Source organism: Seriola lalandi, unplaced genomic scaffold (genome assembly GCF_002814215.2).
Source record: "Seriola lalandi dorsalis isolate HSWRI2012SDOR001 ecotype SW California unplaced genomic scaffold, Sedor1 jcf7180002054920, whole genome shotgun sequence".
Lineage (NCBI taxonomy): Eukaryota > Metazoa > Chordata > Actinopteri > Carangiformes > Carangidae > Seriola > Seriola lalandi.
The window spans coordinates 551,348-569,422 of NW_019525472.1; the positions used below are offsets into that span (position 1 = coordinate 551,348).

General features: G+C 41.8%; 2 protein-coding genes across 7 annotated transcripts in view; both read right to left on the reverse strand.

Moving 5' to 3' along the window:
• Positions 1 to 2: 2 nt before the first annotated feature.
• timm23a (translocase of inner mitochondrial membrane 23 homolog a (yeast)) lies at positions 3 to 4,499 on the reverse strand. Its single transcript, XM_023431356.2, has 7 exons — positions 4,090 to 4,499; positions 3,895 to 3,953; positions 3,705 to 3,798; positions 1,994 to 2,078; positions 1,840 to 1,898; positions 1,555 to 1,665; positions 3 to 879 (listed from the first exon to the last, which is right to left on the reverse strand). Exons 1-7 carry the CDS (start codon positions 4,193 to 4,195, stop codon positions 758 to 760), a joined length of 636 nt encoding a protein of 211 aa, XP_023287124.1. The 5' UTR covers positions 4,196 to 4,499; the 3' UTR covers positions 3 to 757.
• Positions 4,500 to 8,135: 3,636 nt separating this feature from the next.
• Positions 8,136 to 18,075, reverse strand: part of qki2 (QKI, KH domain containing, RNA binding 2) — a 16,022-nt gene continuing 6,082 nt past the window's right edge. Inside the window, exons 4-9 of one of the 6 annotated variants that reach the window (XM_023431269.2) lie at positions 15,882 to 16,025; positions 14,472 to 14,559; positions 13,959 to 14,243; positions 12,979 to 13,002; positions 12,245 to 12,319; positions 8,136 to 10,301 (exon numbers count right to left, since the gene is read on the reverse strand). In XM_023431269.2, coding sequence (XP_023287037.1) covers positions 10,279 to 10,301; positions 12,245 to 12,319; positions 12,979 to 13,002; positions 13,959 to 14,243; positions 14,472 to 14,559; positions 15,882 to 16,025 — 639 coding nt within the window. In that variant the 3' untranslated portion in view covers positions 8,136 to 10,278. Of the gene's footprint in view, positions 10,302 to 11,052; positions 13,003 to 13,958; positions 14,244 to 14,471; positions 14,560 to 15,881; positions 16,026 to 18,075 lie in introns of those variants that run through there. The other 5 variants (XM_023431268.2, XM_023431272.2, XM_023431271.2 and 2 more) reach the window with 5 other exon arrangements.

Consider the following 18,075-nt stretch of genomic DNA (forward strand, 5'->3'; position numbering starts at 1 on the left):
ACTTTTTCAATTTTTTGTTAGTTTTTAATACAGTGGGTTTTTTATGGACACATCAACAGTACGCACTTCAAGTACAGATTTACAGTGACTTCTTCTTGCAGTCAAACAAAACCTGCCGCAGATACGCTTCAATAAATACAACATTAGAACCGACTGTAAGGCTTTGTTCTGTGTTTGCATGACTTGGTTGAAAATCTCTTTGCTCTTCTGCAACAGAAGAGTCTTTCAGTCCAAAATCAGAACCCGACTCCACAGCCATTCACCTGGTGCACCTCACACCTGATGTCACGAGTCATCTTACAAATCAATATCGGCTCATTCAACTCAAATGTCATGGGTTCGCTGATTTCAAAACTAAGCATCAAAGAAGACTAATTAGCCTCCCATAAACAATGATATAACAAATGACACACCTCTACGTAACATCCTGACAGGGTGTTCTCATTACTGATCAGATCAGTGACAGGAATACCTCAGAGGATAAAGACAAATGAAGGGAGAGGTGTTATAGGATGGTCTCCGGTGGAATTTAGTCTGCATTTTCACAACTTTTCGAAAGGCGCATCTTTTGATTCCCAGAATGCTCCAGGAAAGGAAAGTGGGCGAGGGGGAACCAGCGAACTGGGGCCGCCTCACACTTCCCTGGAAAGCACACTGCTTTTGACCAGAGTGTTCCTCTTAGCGCTGTGGTTAAAGGCTGTGTCCTGGAGGGAGATATTTGGCCCTAGCGTCGAAGCAGAATGTGTGTGGGGAAAGGTTAGTAGAGCCTGGAGGATGAGGAGGAGGAGCCGGTGAGGTGGTCCCAGTTGTTGTAGAGAGCGTAGGCACCAGACAGGGCTAAACCTGCCAGACCTCCGCGGGCTACACCCTTTAATCCACCTGTGAACACGCAACAGTATCAGAATGAGTGATGAAGCTGCGGATGAACATGCAATAAACAGAAACATACACCAGTGGTTGACACTGGCAGCATAAACGCAACCAACAAACTATAACTTAAGCAAATCACTTTTAGTTTTTAATCCAACCTACAGTAAGAACCAGCTGGGTGGGGCTCAACGCAGTAGCTTTACCTGACTTTTAGGTGCTTTACAATGTTTATCTCAAAACAGTTTCCCTTATTGTTTTTCCCTTCATGTCAAAACATGTCTGGAAAACATTAAAGTACAAGTGAGAATTTGCTGCTTTTCTGTATTTTATATGACTGTTAGGTTACTGTGCTTGGGTTTTAAACTGCTGATTAGACAAAACTTATAAGACAACCTCCAGAAAGTTGCAATGAACATTTTTCAATATTCTTCTAAACTAAAAAAAAAAAAAAAAAAAAAAAAAAAAAAAAATCAAAGAATATTAAATATACGGATGAATCAATAATGAAAATAATCGTTAGCTGCAGCCCATAAGGCTTAAATTTGATGATTTCACGAGTCGTGAACCATAATAAAGAGATGATGAATACTGAAATCCAGATGTCTGCTTGTTCGATTAAAACGTCAAAAACAGGCACAGCATACATTAATGGCAGATATATAAGCAGAAAGTAAAAAAACCTACTTCCTGATTTAAAGAGCATCCCAGTTAACGTCCCAGCAGCCACTGTGTTGATGTCATCTTCTGCTCCTCTGGCCTTCTCTATCGCCACACCAAAAGCACTATACAACAACGCTGAAATGGCAAGGAAAATTCACAAAGTTTAATTAAGGGCAGAAAAAAACAGCTCTTTCACAAGTCAAGTCAGTGATTCAAAAAAGGATAGATATTGCAAAATTACTTCCCACCATGGGATCAGTTAATATGCTTACTGTTGTTATGAGTTTACATCATCTTCCTCTGACTTACCAACTGAACCCAGAGAGTTGGCCCATGATGCACCCTGCCTGGTCACCATGTTGAGAATCCTGCAAAGAGAAAGCAAACATTTAGAGGACAGGTCAGGACATCCAGGTGTAATCCTAGGGATAATACTACTTGTGAACTTTGTCTGCATACTCACTGTACATTACGAGGTTTGGACCACGCCATGTCGCTGGTCTCCTTCAGGCCCATCCTGAGACCGTTTACTGCTCCAAGTGCTGCTCCTGAAGCCGAAACAAAGAGGCAGAGAGGCTCAGTGAGGGACTGACTCAAATTCAGTGGGAAACAAAAAGAGAAACAGAAAACTTTAAGCTATTTCACTTCAGGTTACTCCAGGTACACTACAAGGCATAAAAAAATTGGACACCCCGGAATAATTGATAAACATGTCATTCCAAAACTGTGACTTCATTTGCCACTGTAACAGTCTCCACTCCGCTGGGAATGCTTTCCACAAGATGTTTGAACCTGGCTGCAGAGATTTGCTCCCATTCAGCCACCAGAGCATCAGTCAGTCAGTCAGTTCATCCCCAGGGTGTGGTGAGGTTGAGGTCTGGAGTCTGTGCAGATTGGTCAAGTTCTTCCGCAGCAAACTGGGAAAAGCATTTCTTTGTGGACATAGCTTTGTGCACAGGGGCGTTGCTGTGTTTTTGTTTGTTTTATATGCCATTTATAGTGCATTTAATTTTGTTTACTTTGTGTCTCCGAGACCATGTTTTATGTTTGTTTTGGACATGTGCACTATTGTTTGTTTTGTTTAATATGTGGGAAAACCTTATGTGTTTTATGACAAAACCAAACCAAAACCAACAGGAAAAGGACTTCCCCAAACTGTTGGAAGCATATCATTGTCTAAATACCATTGTGTGTCGCAGCATTACAATTTACAGAAAACAAAAGGTCATTGCTCAAAACATAAAAAATAACCCCAAACCAAAAAGTACACAAAAATAACGTGAATGGGGTCAACACATACTTCTGGCCATTCTGTTCTTCTAACACACAGTACAGTACTCTCATTTTCAGAGGTTAAAAGTAACAAGCACATCTACTTAGGACTGTGCCTAGGTTGAATTTTAAGGTACTTGTACTTTACTTGATTATTTCTATTTTATGCTACTTTATACTTCTACTCCACCACATTTCAGATGCAAATGTTTTTTCCATGATGCAACTTTTTCCTCCACGTTATAAGACAGCTGGAGTCAGATGAAAAGATTTTACATAACAACATTGATGATCTTATGAAATAACACACTGTTAAAGATTAAAACTGTGGTTTCCAGTCTGTGTGTGGCCCTTTGACAACTTCCAGGTGTCTATAAGAGCCATTCCCCCTCTAAACCTCTCTGCTGGTGTAATTTAAATAACTGAGGTGCAGGTGTGTGTTAAATGTCACAAATAACACCAAAGAATTAACATAAAAGTTTGTACCTAGACTTTTTGTTTATTTCTTCTACTTTCCTACTATTATTTGATCATCTCATGACCCCTCAGATTTATCTTCTGACATTTTTTTTGGGGGGACCACTAAGTAAGTTGGAAACCACTACACATTCAGGGGTACATGTTCAAAAGGTTTTTCTTTTGACTGATCAACAGTCCAAAATGAAAACATATTCATTCTACTGTCACGTTATACAAAAGAAGCATCAAATATTCATTTTGATAAGCTGCATACAAAAACTATTCTCATACTCAGTTATGAAAATATGATGATTCATTTTCTGTTGGTCATTTAATCAGTTAATTGACTAATTGTTGCAGCTCTTAAATTACACTATATTGTATTTACAATTTAAGGAAGCTGTGTGCCATTATGAAAGTCACAGGTGTTCTCTGTTTCTTACCTGTCATGCAAGAGCCTCCAATAGTGAAGAAAGCCAGTTCAAACCTTCCTCTTGTTTTATTGGCGCCTGTGGGTAGAATGAACTCATCTGTGTCCTAAAAGACAACATTAACAAATAGTTACTACTGATTCAAAATGCACAAAAAACATTTATTTACTACGAAAATGACTCAAACTCAGCTTTATCTTACCTGAACCAGGTAACGAGGATCGACATTGAGGTAAGGTGACAGAGGACTCATTCCAGTCACTGAAAGGACAATATAACACAAAAAACATCAGTTATATATGAAAAATATTGTATTTTACGTTATTTTAAAAGACCTTGAAGTCTGTACAGCTGTTAGCTTTAAAGGTAACTGAAGGTATAGCAGGTTTACACTTACACGGTACACCGGCGAGCTCTGTGTTGGAGTACTCAGGTGCACCACCTCCAAAGAGACCCCCGAGACCTGCTTTGATTCCCCCCGATCCTTGCGAGTTGTTGTCCATGGTTTTAAAAAAAGATCCAGAGGTTTCACCTGGAGAAAACTGGAGCCAGGAAGGCGCTACTTGCCGAGCCGGCCTGGCTAGCTAACGTTAGCTATGTCGTAACACTCAAAATCCAAGCGGAAACGATCAACGACGAGCTGCTGGATCCACCGCCACCAACAGAGGCTGTCCCCACGGCGTGTGTGTTGTATCCTAAGATAAATTCCCGGGTGAAAACACTGTTTGTTTTCTTAACAAGTTACTGTACTCGCCTTTTCATCATGCATCTGACCTCCAGCAGCATGCTCTGCCGTCAAGTGACGACCGACGCTACTTTGCGTCGTTACGTCAAAAAAAAAAAAAAAAAAAAACAGATTATGAAATGTGGAAAAAAACCAACAATTCTATCATAAAAGTCGATACAATCTCATTATTTGGAGAGGGTTACTTATTTAAAAGTCGGAAATATAGTCACAAAAGCGTTTAGATAACGTTAGTAAGCCCCACGTTTTTACGACACGTGAACAGATCTGGGATCTGTTCGTATAGCTCAAGGGCAAACAGTGTGAAGGAGACAGAGCATCACTAAACCGATCTAGAAGAAGTTTATGTAACTCAAGGGCCAACAGTATGAAGCAGGAGGACACTGCAACAGGCACTGTATTACTTATCTTCATGCAAGCATTGTATTCCATAAATTAGTAGCTAATGTTACTGACAGATATTATAATTGATGGCCAATTTAGCAGCCAATGTTACTGACATTTTATCTTGTGATATTCACGTTAGAATCATTATGACGTCATTAAAAAAAACCCTTACTATTAACATTTGGGCAAGACTGGCAGGTAAAGTAACTGTCACTGTTTCATTTCACATCAATATTGAATTTGTGATGGCCAGAATTAGCCGCTAATATTAATGCTATTTTTTCTTTTTCCCTTAGATTGTTGCAGGCCAAACTTAGCACCTAATGTAATTTTAAAGGTTTCATTTTAATAAGGAATGTATGTTAAATTGCCAAACCTTGCAGCTAATGTCACACCGAGTTTTTCATTTAATCTTCTCTTTAGAACCTCAGTGGCCAAATTACCAGCTAATGGTAATGACATGTTTCATTTTATCTAAACATTAGATTTGTGGTGGCCAAAGTCTGCAGTTGATGGTATTGAAAATATCATATTGTACCTCTATATTATAGTTAATGTCCAGTTTAGCAGCTAAGGTTACTAACATTTTTTCATGTTGCATGCATGTTGGAATCATTATGTCCCCATTCTTTTCATTTGACCCTACTACAAACTTTTCAGTTTTCACAGTCCTACAATATCACCAGTTTGAGTTTGTGTAGAGACCTCTGGTGCATCTCTGTCCCTCTTGTTGGCACAAAAATCCGCCCCAGAATACTTTAAAACAGAGCTACTGGTCACCTGTTGCAGTTTATTGTAAATCTTTTCAGAAAAAAGGGTGGACATCCCCAAATGCTACACAGGGAGGCAGCAGAGAGCTGACAGTAAAGACAAGCCCAACTGTTGGAGGGTCAGACCTGTTAGATCTGGTGCTCCTCAGTCCTCATTCTAATTAGGCCTGATTTAATTGACTGATTTAGTTAAATTTGTTTCCCATGCAGTCAGGAGAGATACAGGCTGCATTTGCATGATGGAGTTTGCATTAATTAAAGTAAGGAGGTAATACTAGGTTAAATAACGTCCATATGATACCTATCAGGCCATGAAATGCTCGACTCCCCACCTCTCATGCCTGCTGGGTACCTACGCAGTGAGACGACGGGGCCACACACATGCACACGTACGCGCACATTTATGCAACTCAGCCCCGGCCATCTGCTGCCGGTCAAAGGGACAGAGGCACTGAAGGAATTTAGTGTGTTGAATTTCACGAATAACAGAGCATCTTATTTGGATTCTGCCATTGTATGTGTGTATTCAGAAGGGGCCAAGTGGAGCGATGAAGTTTGCCATTGTCGCCCAGTGTGGGTGTTTTCAGACTCTCTGGCATGATCTGTGAGTTAGTGTTCTCTGTGTTACTGCCCAGTGTGCCCACTGTCTTTCCCACAATGCCCCATTCAGCCCTGGGCCTCTCTCTCCCTCTCTCTCTCTCTCTCTCTCTCTCTCTCTCTCTCTCTCTCTCTCTCCCTCCCCACCCCCTCCCCACTCTCTCTCTCAGCCGGACCTGCCACCCATTTTGTGCCTCTGGTTAGTCATCATCATCATCATCATCATTGTTGGGCTACAAACCAAATTTTCAGTTGTGGGATAAAATCGCTGTGATGTCATCTTTGTCATCTTTTTCAGCAACTCTTGTTTTCGTCCTCTCCTTCCTCTCCTCTCTCTCCCTCCCTCTCTTTCTCTCTGTCTCTCTGAGCTCCCAAACACAAAAGACAGAGAGGCCACGACAGGACCCCAGTGTATGCTGGTTGTCAAGGAGACAAGGAGACAGTGTTGGGTCTTTAAACTGCCTCAGAGGGGTGTGTGGAGTTAGGGGGAGTTGGCCTTATTTACATGGGAAGAGGACAAGGGAGAGAGGGGTTTGAAATACAACTTTTTGAGCCGTTTCCCTGCAGCTTATAGGACTCCACTGTTATTCGGCTAAAATCATTCCGCTGCCGCTCGGTCATCAAATATTTACCAAGCAGAGGAAATCTGGAGCTGTTCATTATGTGGAGAACGCCGTGCATACATAGCAATGTAAATCAACCTGTCTTTTCCTCTCACTTTCTCTCTTTTTCTCCCACACACACACACGCACACACGCGTACGCACGCACACAAACACACTTTGATTTTAAGCGCTGGGAGCGCTGGGCCCCAGTGTTGGCAATGGTGAGAGCTGACTGCAGAATACATTGCCAGATGCTTGAAGAGTGTTTCATTCCAGACTAGGAGAACAAGAAAAAAACAAAACAAAAAGAAAAACAGCACGAAACTTGACTGAAAACAGGAAAAACAGAGACAAGAGTACACACCCATCCAAACACACATGCACCACCACCCATCCCTATCCCCACATTCTCTCTCTCTTTTATTTTCTCTCTCTCTCTCTTGCTATCTCCACTCAGTGCTTCCACTCTGCTTCTTCCTGTCCAGAGGATTGTCAGCAGCGGTCACATTATGTCCTTTCTCTCTCTGTGATCAGGGGGCTGGGGTTGCGGCCGCAGAGCAGGCTCAACTCCAAGCCTGAAGTTCAATATCACCCCTCAACTTCACAATGAAAGCAGGAAGGGCAGGGAGAGGACGAATGAGCCACCCACTGCTGCATTCACCACGGAAAACCCCATGTGATTCGTTTTTTTTTTTTTTTTTGAGTGTGTGAAACTTTAAATGAGTTGTTTAAACTTTTGCTTTTAACTACAAGTGTCAAAGGCTCAAATTACCTACGAGTATTTTTTAACATAATCCCTTTTTATGTTTTTATTCTTTAATGAGCGCAGCCTTAAAAAGAAAAAAAAGTCAAATTAAAACAAATGTATCGACCATGACACATGTTGGTTATTAGCTGTAGGTTTTCAGACTTCAGGGACAGACTGATCCTGTGTAATATTTACTCTGCAGATGTTTGAGGGCGAGCTTGCACAATCAATTTCCCTTCAATTCCCCAGCCATCTAGTCCTCCAAACCTGACCCCCCCTCCTTTTTTTTTTTCTGTTATACATGCGCATGCCTCTGAGGAACCATGGTGAGCTGGGTGTGTTTTGTTCTCTCTTATTACACACATCAATGTCTGCAATGTCCACTTAAAAAGCTGAGGAAGACAGAGAACAGGAGAAAGAACGCAGAGAAAAAGAAGTGGGGAGCAACATGTTGTGGCCTTTTCCCTGCATTTTGTCTGAAGTATCTGCTGTTTTCTTTTTGTCCCTCTGTGTCCAAGGAGTGTTTGGTGATTAGTATGCAGAAAGGAAGCTGATTTGCATAATTAAGTGCTACAGTGAAAAAGCAACAAAGTTTGTTAGTTTTACAACTATGAGTTTAATAGTGTACAAAGAGTTATTCCTGCTCAGAATACTTTAAAAGTTAAAAGTTCATTGTTCAACACATATCTTTTCTTTTTTTTTCTCTTTTTTTTTTAGACACACATGTATGTTTTAAAAGGAATCCAAAGCAGAGACAGATACAATTAAAGTGGTTAATAATCACAGAAGTGGTAACAGTTAGTAACCTACACTTGGCACTGAAGAGTAGATTAATGTTGTACTACACTGTTAATTGTCACACGTATAGTATACAAAAGGCACAGAAGGCAAGCAATGCTGATCTCAAAGGCTCAAGTTAATACAGAGAACATCAGACTCCAGTTTCTCAGGACAGAGTGACTACTAGTGACACATGAAGGATAGTTATATTCGTCAAATTATTCTCCGTAATAAGGCATAATGTTCTTATCTGAAAAGGTCATTTAATGTTATTTTCATGTACAAAATAAAATATAAAAATACATTATAAACTTGTTACAGATGTTATGACTCCATGATTTTTTTTTTTTTTTAAACGTCAAGGCATCAGCTGGTTTGTGTATGTAAAAGTGTACCACACCCTCTGAAAAAGCGGATACACATGCAAAAATATATTGTATGTATGGACGACTTCATCTCCAACAAAACAATCAACCGAAAACAAACAAACAAAAAACAAAAAGAATAACACTGTTCTCTGGAGGCATCCAAAAACCTCACATAAACATTTCAGACACTGTAGCTAGAGCTTCAATACTACATTGCACTTCCAATTCAAATGAGCCACTGGTTTTCTTTTTGGCAATAAAATCTGAATTGGGAAGAGTTATGGATGTAAAGCCGTAAAATGACGACACATGCGACACATTTCCTGCAGTCGTAATTAATCTGCATAAACCCAAATAACATAATTTCATGCTGGGCACAATGCCATGGTGTAGTGATAAAAGATTTAGGTGTAACATTGTTCCATCGCGCTCAATAAATAAAGGCACTGTTGTTCAAGCTCATACAATACTGTAGTGTGAAAAAAGGCAAAGGCATCGCTGTGGAGAAGTCCTCGAGATTTAGACAAAAGAAGTGCAACCTTCCCTCTGCATGTGTGTCTATCTGTAACTGTACAAGCTTAGTATTTATTCTGTATACGTCAACTCAGTATCCGGGTGCTTTACCTTTTAAGAAACACTCAGAGATACTTTGGCATTTTGGATTCCGGTTTGTTATTTTTCCTCATTGAGCACCTGTCGCTTTATGGAGAAAAAGGTTCGGCGCTGGCATTTTGCTCGACTGAACGATGGCTTTTCTTTTTTTTTTTAAGTATTCCTCAAATATGCTACAAGCAGCAGAAAATAGTGCACTTAAAAAAAAAGAAGAAGCATGTGACATTTTAAACATCATTGGAAATCGCACGTTGGTGTTACATTTTGAAGGAAAGCGTGTTAATATATGAACATTTTAACACCATTATAATGTGTTATAATGAAATTAATGTATGTTGGGCCATAAAAGAAGCAATCCCTTTCAAGAGTGTCTGGAAATTTTCCCATGTTAAGTGAGAGGTGCATGTTGAGGAAAAATACTACAAAATATCAACATATCTCTTTCAGTTTAGTGTTTATGGAGGGTTTCTGTGGCGGATAAGTAAAATTACCATCATTATCAGTATAGTTACCATGTTATTAATAGAGTCATTATTATTGCGTCGCAATGACTGAGGGTAGGGCAGCTCAGAGAGACAGTTTGGCACAGCTAGGGATTAGTTTAGGAGCCCTTCACCAGTTTGGGGCCCATCCTCAGTAAAGCCTACTGGTTACGGATGGCAATAACTGATACAGATTGGGATTTTGACCGTCGGATGGTTGTAAAAAATTCACAGACTGGCTTTGGAGTTTTGTAAGGAAGGCACGTTTGGTAAAGTTTAGGTTAGGACTTGGTGATGGGCGGGGTCCTGAGGTTTATTCCCATGATCGCTGTCGTCTGGTTGGTTGGTTAGACAGAAGCGGCCGGGTTGTTCCCAATGTGCTGGTCTCTGGTTGGCTGAGCTGGGGGAGTGGCGGGGCCGTGGGCCAATGAGCACGCCAGCGGGCAGAGATGGGTGGGTCATCAGTGGGCGGAAATGTCAGAAGGTCAAGGGGTCATGGGTTAGTTGCCGTGGCAGCTAGAGTTAGACGGACAGAGACGGACAGACATGGAAAGGAAACAAAAAGGGCACATAAAAGGGGACATAAAAAGAAAAAAAGATAGAAGAGAGATTAGTGTCAGCTAGTGGCGTCAGGATGACAACAAGGCAGATCTACTGCAGTCACACAGCATGAGGGGTATTACATAAGAGGCGCACAGCACCTTCATGAGCCCTCCATAACCATTCACAAGGACTTACATCAACAACCAGGTGTTGACGTAAGGAATGGCTGGTTGGCGATGCTCACCTGTGCTCATGAAGGTGTTTGCAGGGTTAAGTTTGAGCAGATACCCCTCCTGTCGCGTGACCGCTGCTATAGTGATACTACTCATGCTAGCTGGGCTACTTGTAGCACAGACAGACAGTGAAACCATGGACAGAGAGGGAGACAGCATGGTTTCATGTGGGTGAGAGAGTGACCTTTATGTCCAGAGAAAAGTGTCTGGGCCTCAGAAATACTTTCGCTTACTGACAAGTAGAGGTGTTGTTTAGCAGCAGGCACAAGATCTTGGTGATTAACAGTTGTGATTAACTGATTATTGATTATGGTTTGATCTATTTGCTATGAAGTATTAGAAGAGCACCTAATGACTACAGTAAGCAAAGAGGCACCATAAGAGACAGCAATGAGAGGTTAAGAGATGGTGATTTTAGAGGGACTTTAGGAACAATTTAACAATAGACAGACTAACTACAAGAATTTAGAGGCTTTGGTTTTCTTTAGAGATTTTTTTCAATAGTCATCTTTATTGCCTTTTAGTGTTTTTTGTCCATCGTGTACAACAAGAGCACCACTGCTCACACACACACATATATTGTAGCTAGCTAGTCCATTTCTATTGCATAAAACAGTCACGAGGCCTGTGAATCGAGAAGGTCACCTCATCTTAAATACACAGAGTATAACACTGCCTTCATTGCCACCTTCGCTGTGACTAAAACAGTAGTAGCTACACACTTTGAATAAAATTTGAAGTTTACATGGAGACACTTCATCTATAAAAAGCATACCATAAAAACAAAAATAAAAATTTACAAACTAAAAAAAACTAAAAAAAAAAATACTACAAGTATTTCCAAGCGATCTTGTTCCATAAGCTTCATATAAGCACTTAAATCCTTAAAATCCCTATATACAAATTTATTTTGCAGCTAAATACATGGTAACAGCACCACTCTGGCTAGGAAATATATGAAAGATGTAAACAGCCCCAATGATAAAGTCCAGTGGGCGACTGATAAGACCACAAACAACAGTATTTCATACAAAAGAGCTTGTAACACAGACTTCAGTAGTTATCACACGCTGTGTTTTAGTAGTAAAAACCAAAGATCATATTGAATTGAATGACCTTCAGAAAAAGACAACCACTGTTACTTTAAGTGTCATATAGTCATTGGGCACAACACAGGATTTAATTAATAATAATAAAAAAACATTTGTGGAATTCTACTGGAATGAAATTGGGTATAAATAAATGTTCCCACAGTATTTGTAGGGTCAAAAGTAGTAATGAGGAGATAAACAACAACAAAAAAAAAAGTTTCTGAGAGATAGGACTCCAAATCCAGAGTCACAAGGACCGAGTCACATGAATGGAGCGGTCCATTCTAATTGAGAGGGTCCCGGCCTGCAAGCCGTCCAGTTTATCTAACAGGCGAGCAAAGATAAGCGCTGCAGCTGGCACCCCTAACATGGTTCCTCCCAATCTGCTCACTGCAACAAATACTGTTTCACATTTTACACTGAAGCCGCTTCAGCGTGTGACCTTTTTGCCCGATACAGTTATTTATTTTTTTAGGCATGCCGTATTACAGACACATGTAAACTGAAATTGGTCCATTGGTCTGCATGCACGCACACTAACACACACACCCACATACACATACACATTAAAGTGGCTGGTGAGCTAACTAACCTCTGTCTGTGGTCACTACCCTTTGGTAAGGATGGATTCTCTTGTCGTGGCGTCGTACCTTAGTGGTCATGGCACCTGCTAACAGCCATTGACATCGCCAAAACAGAACACAGAAGGTTACTCATCAGAAAGACATCAAACAGTCCACCCATGGCACCAACATCAGTGAAACCAGGAATTTACAAAGTGTTCAAGGCTGAAGGTGAAAAATAAGCAAAAACATCTCACTTCTAAGAGACAGAATTTTTTTTGTTGTTTTGTGGTCTTCTGTTTTCTAAGGAAAATAATAATCCAAACCACTAATCTCTGACTACGCTTCACTAGTAGATTCAACATCAGCTGTAAGTAAAGTCACTCTATAGCTCTGTGATCAAAATAAGCTTTAACATATTAAATCACAAACAGCAGCACTAAAATAACTATGGGTTCACTAAAAATGTGTTAAAATTACAAGCGGAAGCTGAACTATTAAAAAAAAGTTAAGTAGCTGTCACACCACAACACTAGTCTGCTAATACAAAGAGGAAATTAACAGGAATGGACACTTGACTACAGAATGACTGTCGAGGAATCTGTCATCCTAAAGTATGAGCAAACTCTGAGTGTTTGCTCTGTGGGACAAGTATGTGTGTGTGGGGGAAGGAGGGAGGGAAGGGGGGGGGTCTCTGCAAGCCAGTCCATGTGTGTGCTAGGAAGGGTTGCTATCGCTTAGCCTTTGGTTGGGAAAGCCATACCTGCAAAAACACAGGGAGAAGAGACTGTTAGCCCAGAAATGAGCTTCAGCATCGATCTGTACATGTCGTGGATGTATTACAAGAGCTGGATACGGCAACCAATTTGTCCCAGTGGCAAACTACGGTACTGCAATAATAATGACCTTGTGTTCTGCTATCGACCCTGGTCTAGATTATCTGGGTTTGAGTCGGGTTCAAGTGGTTTTGTTGGGTAAAGGTTTTTTTTCATCTTTTTATGTGATTTAAATTTCATTCATGATACTGGAAACATTAGTTTGACAAGAACACACCAGATGACCCACATCCCACATATGATTGACACCTATCATCACAGAACTCAAAACCATACTCAGGTCATGTGATGGCAACTCCATCTGCTGAAAAAGCTTGAGTTTGGATTTCTTTTTCTTTTTTTTTTGTCAAACAGATGTATTTTATCAAGAAATTTCCCTCTTCCTCTCTCTGACTGAGTCAACAGCATGTCGTGTTACAAGTAGATATGTAATGCCCAGAGGGAAGAAGAGTGGGGAGACAGAGTGAGGTCATTGCATTGCCTCAGGGCAAATGATAAAATAAAGCAAAAATATATCTCCAGGTCCAGGGTTGGGATTTGGGTATGAAATTTGGCAAGCCAGGTTTGGTCTCTCAGACGTGGATACAAGCCAGGTTTGGGTCTCAGTTTTTAGGCACGTGGAATTTAACTGTGGACCAAAAAGCTTCATAGACTGCCCTAATAAAACATGTCTGTAAAGTTGCTGACAGGACAAAATATTAAACCACAAAGATTCTATATTTGTAAAACTTCCTCAAAGCTGTTTTTTGTTAGCGATGTCCCCTCAGTGTAAAGTCTATGGGGCGAGCGGGCGTGGCCAGGAAAAGTTTTTTGCTTGATGAGCAACTCTCATTGGAGCCCAGTATCCAGTTCTCCCAATACATCCATTGCCTATGTATGAAAGTGATGAACTTCCAAATCTACTTACCTAATACTCCAGTTGAGTCAATTGGGTATTCCAATATGGAGGGTGTGAGTGTGTAGGGATAATCGTAGGGTGTGTAGATGATTCCAGATTCGGGCCCTTGCTGCACCAGCGCCGGGTGCGGATTGCCTCCCGGCACGAGGGTGGAGCTCTGGATCTGACGAATCAGAGGCATGATGGTCGGCGTGGTGACGGGGGCGGGGTTGCGCAGAGTGGGAGGCAGGACGGGCGTCGGGCCTGTGATGATCCGGGGCGCCTGAGGGGTCGCTAGCGGGAAGGCGGCGGTGGCTGTGCGGCACAGAAAATGCACGATATTGCAAGTATGCGCACACCCACACGCGAGCGCACCCGAAGTGAACACGTACAATGGACAGGGAAGAAGAGGAGAGGACAAACAGACTATTTAACAGGAGAAACAGAGGCATTGTTCATATATACAGTGGACTCCTGTAACAAGACCCCTCCTTTGTCACCCACCAACCCTCCTCCACATGTTAACTGTGATGTCATCCTTACGCGTCTTGACATTGGCGTCTCTGTAGGTCCCATTGAGAATGGCCAGCTCCATCAACTGCATTTTCTTCAGGTTGTCCTCCCCCTCAGCCTGCAACCAACACATGCAAGCACAGCAGCACAGCGCTGTCATTCAGCCATTTCACAAGCCAATGAATCAACTTTTGTGAGAGTCTGGTCAAAAAGTCGGCAAATGTTACAGAATGTGGACACTAATTCTGAATCAATTTAAATGTTTTCAAAAGGGAAAGAAGTATGTTCTTTTTCTTCTTCTCCTGTTTGCTGTTTTTTTTTTTTTACATAGTCTGCAGTGGAGATGACGAGACCTTGAACACAGCCGCTCCACCTCGCAGGGCATATTCAGTGTCAAACACGCTAGCTTCTTAGCTCCAGTTACAGCTTGGTGAGAAGCTTGACTGATTTACAGTTGGACAGCAAGGTCGGCCGGGTTAAACTAACACATATCATTAACTTTAGCTACCACACACAAACACGCACTCACTCACTCACTCGCTCACTCACTCAAACGCAGATTAACAGGTGTTTGAGCTCCTGATTGCCTATAGACACTCCTTGCATCCAATACCGTTCTGGGGTTGGAGCAGGAAGTGATGGCTGATCGCTGCAATAGAAATCCCCCTGCTGGTCTTTTCACTCTGTTTCTATTGTTGTTAATAATGTGGAGGAGATAAAAAGGAAAGAGCCTTGTGATTTCAAAATATGTGCTTCTGTGCTTCTGTCAAACAGGGATAATTTAGAGAGTGCCCCTGTGTGTGTCTGCTCATGTCTGTGCAATGTTCCTCATCATTTGTTATTCGTCATTATCTTTTCATGTACGTATGAGTGAGTCTGTAGGGGGGAGGTAGGTGGGCCGGAGAATGTGAGAAATGTTGAGGAGTGCAATCAAAATGTCCCCTTGTGTGGACAACAAGACAAAAAAAAAAAACCCAGTGAGAAAGAGGAATACTGTAGCCAGTAGTTGGGAATGAAGTGAGTTGTGAACAAGTGAAAGGAGTGATGGAGTGGGGAGAACGAGTGAACAGACTCTCCATTCATTCCCTCAGCCTTTCAAACAACCAGGGGTTACCATGGAAACCCCTTTATGTGTGTACCCTAATTACCCTAACTCCTTACACATACTCTCTCATACACACGGAGACACACACACACACACACACACACACACACACACACACACACACACACACACACACACACACACACACACAGAAAAATACAAAAAAGACACAAACACACACTTTTTGGACTGACAATCCCCTTCCCCCTTCCATGCATACCAACACAGTGAACCCTCATCCAGTCACACGCAGTTTTTCCATCAGTCCAGGCTGTAATATCTGACACTCAGGGGGGGGGTGATGATGATGGGGGGGTTTTCGGACCGATACTCACAGCAGGCACGAGAAGTTTCTTGACCTCGTTGATGGCCCGCTGGAGTTTGATCTTGGCCCGGTTGTGTGTGTCCTCCACCGTGATCAGGACGTGGAGGTCCTCGCTCAGGTGCTCCCAGTTGGGCTTCCCTCGGTTCATCTCCTCCTGGAACATGCAAAAAATTTTAAAAGACTCAGTCTGAATGCACCACCCAAGCTCAGTCCATTACGGGAGAGACGAAACAGGATTTCACTCTTCTGTTTTTGGCACGGCTCATGGATCGGCCTCCAACTGCACACAAACACACACGGGGCTCAAGGTCGTGTAATGCAGCTCTGGAAGCATCACCAAACTCATCAAATATCCATGTTGCCCCTTAAGAGCTTAAACAAGTTTGGTGTTTCATGTTATTGAAGGTTCTGCAGATTCTTTCTCTAACAGTTCCCCAAATCACATCATTTTTTGCAGCTGCTCTTTATCTGTTCTTTTCCCTTTCTTTCTCCCTCTGTTTATCAAAATTACAGCTGGAAAGATTTGTCAGTTAATTTATATTCAGTTGCTGATTCAATGACAATGGCACCATTAATCACTGAATAATCGTTTACACAGTCATTATCAAGTAAAAATACCACACACAGTCACTGTTGCTATTTGTACTTGTTGGTCTCTTTCCTTGTTGTTCATATAACAAAACAGGTACAGTTGTGTGTTTTGGATAACCTTATGTTCAAAATGGTTACGAGAAACACCAAACAGAAGCTGGATTAGCTGCTGCTCTCTGTTTCAGGTCATTGTAATATTGTGTTGTTGTTTTTTTCAAAGTTCATCAGACAAGCAATCAGAAGCCAGTCTATGGGCTCTGGGAACTTGTGACAGGGATTTGTTTTTATTTTTAGCCCCATTAACTCACGGGAATGGCAATGTCAGTCCATCACTCCCTGAAATATCATGACCAATTTTGAATGGGTTGTCATGAAGTTTTGTACAGAAATTAACAGAATCCTCTGTCTTATTTGTTTCTGAGTATTATTTCTCAACAGCATTTGGATGGATCACTCTCATATCTATCCATTAAATATGAGGCTACAGTCAGGAGACAGTTAGCTTAACTTAGTTAGCTTAGCAAAAAGACTGTAAATAGCTGCCCAGCTGTTACAAAATCCACCTAATAGCATGTTTAAAGCTCACAGATTAAAATTTTTTTGTTTTATCTGTACAAAAAACAAAGGATGATAATGACACATTGTGCTTTTATGATAAGGGATGCTTGAATATCTTCAAAACGCCCTCCGGAGTGGGAGGGTCGAGTGGGAGTGGAGGTGACAAAGTAAGTTGGGTTTTTTTTTCATGTGTCACACAACAATTTACCACTTTTCACGTGACAGACCAAGTGCAATGCTACTAATGTCTTCCATCAGCGACCGTCACATCTCCACCTTGACCATCGGATTTTCACTCCACCTTCGAGTGCGACCGCTCAGACAAACCACAAACACCAACGTGGACTACAAACTAGTTCTGTCCGAGCATGACCTGACCTTTATGTGCTGGAACTATTTCTTGGCCGGTTGCAGTGACTTGGCCAGGCAAGCTGCCCCCCCACCCCCCCTTGCTTCCAGTCTTTATGCTAAGCTAACCTAAAACTATCGCCTGACTGACGAAGAAAAAGAATAAGTGCATTTTCCAAAACTATTCCTTCAAGTATAGCCTCACAGAGTCACTGACACGCCTCAACTACCAGATGTTAATGAAAATAACTGTTAGTTGCAGCTGAGTTAAAACTAAAATTATGAATCTTTCTATCTCAGCATGGTGTGCGGGGAGATTGTATCCTCTGTGGATGTTTTGTCAAGTGAGATGTATCGTTTTGAAGAACACTAAAAGTCAACATCTTTTTCTCTTCTCCCCCTGTTGCCTCCCACTGTGTCTCTGTTTTCCTTCCTCTCTGTCTCTGTGTGTGTCTATATGTGTCTGTGTGTGTCTCTTGCTCTCTGAGGGGCGTGCGGGGTAGGGAATGTTCTGGAGAGAGAGAAAGAGATAGAGAGAGAGAGAGGGGGTTGGTGGAGGAATGCTGGACTTGCTCCACCTGCCGTTTGGAAAGCTTGAGCCGACTCCGTCCAACAGCAGACACCAGGGGAGAGGAAGGGAGGACAGATGGACTGAGCACCAGGACAGGAGAGAAAAACTGAGCACCAAAACCCAGTGTTGGGGAAGG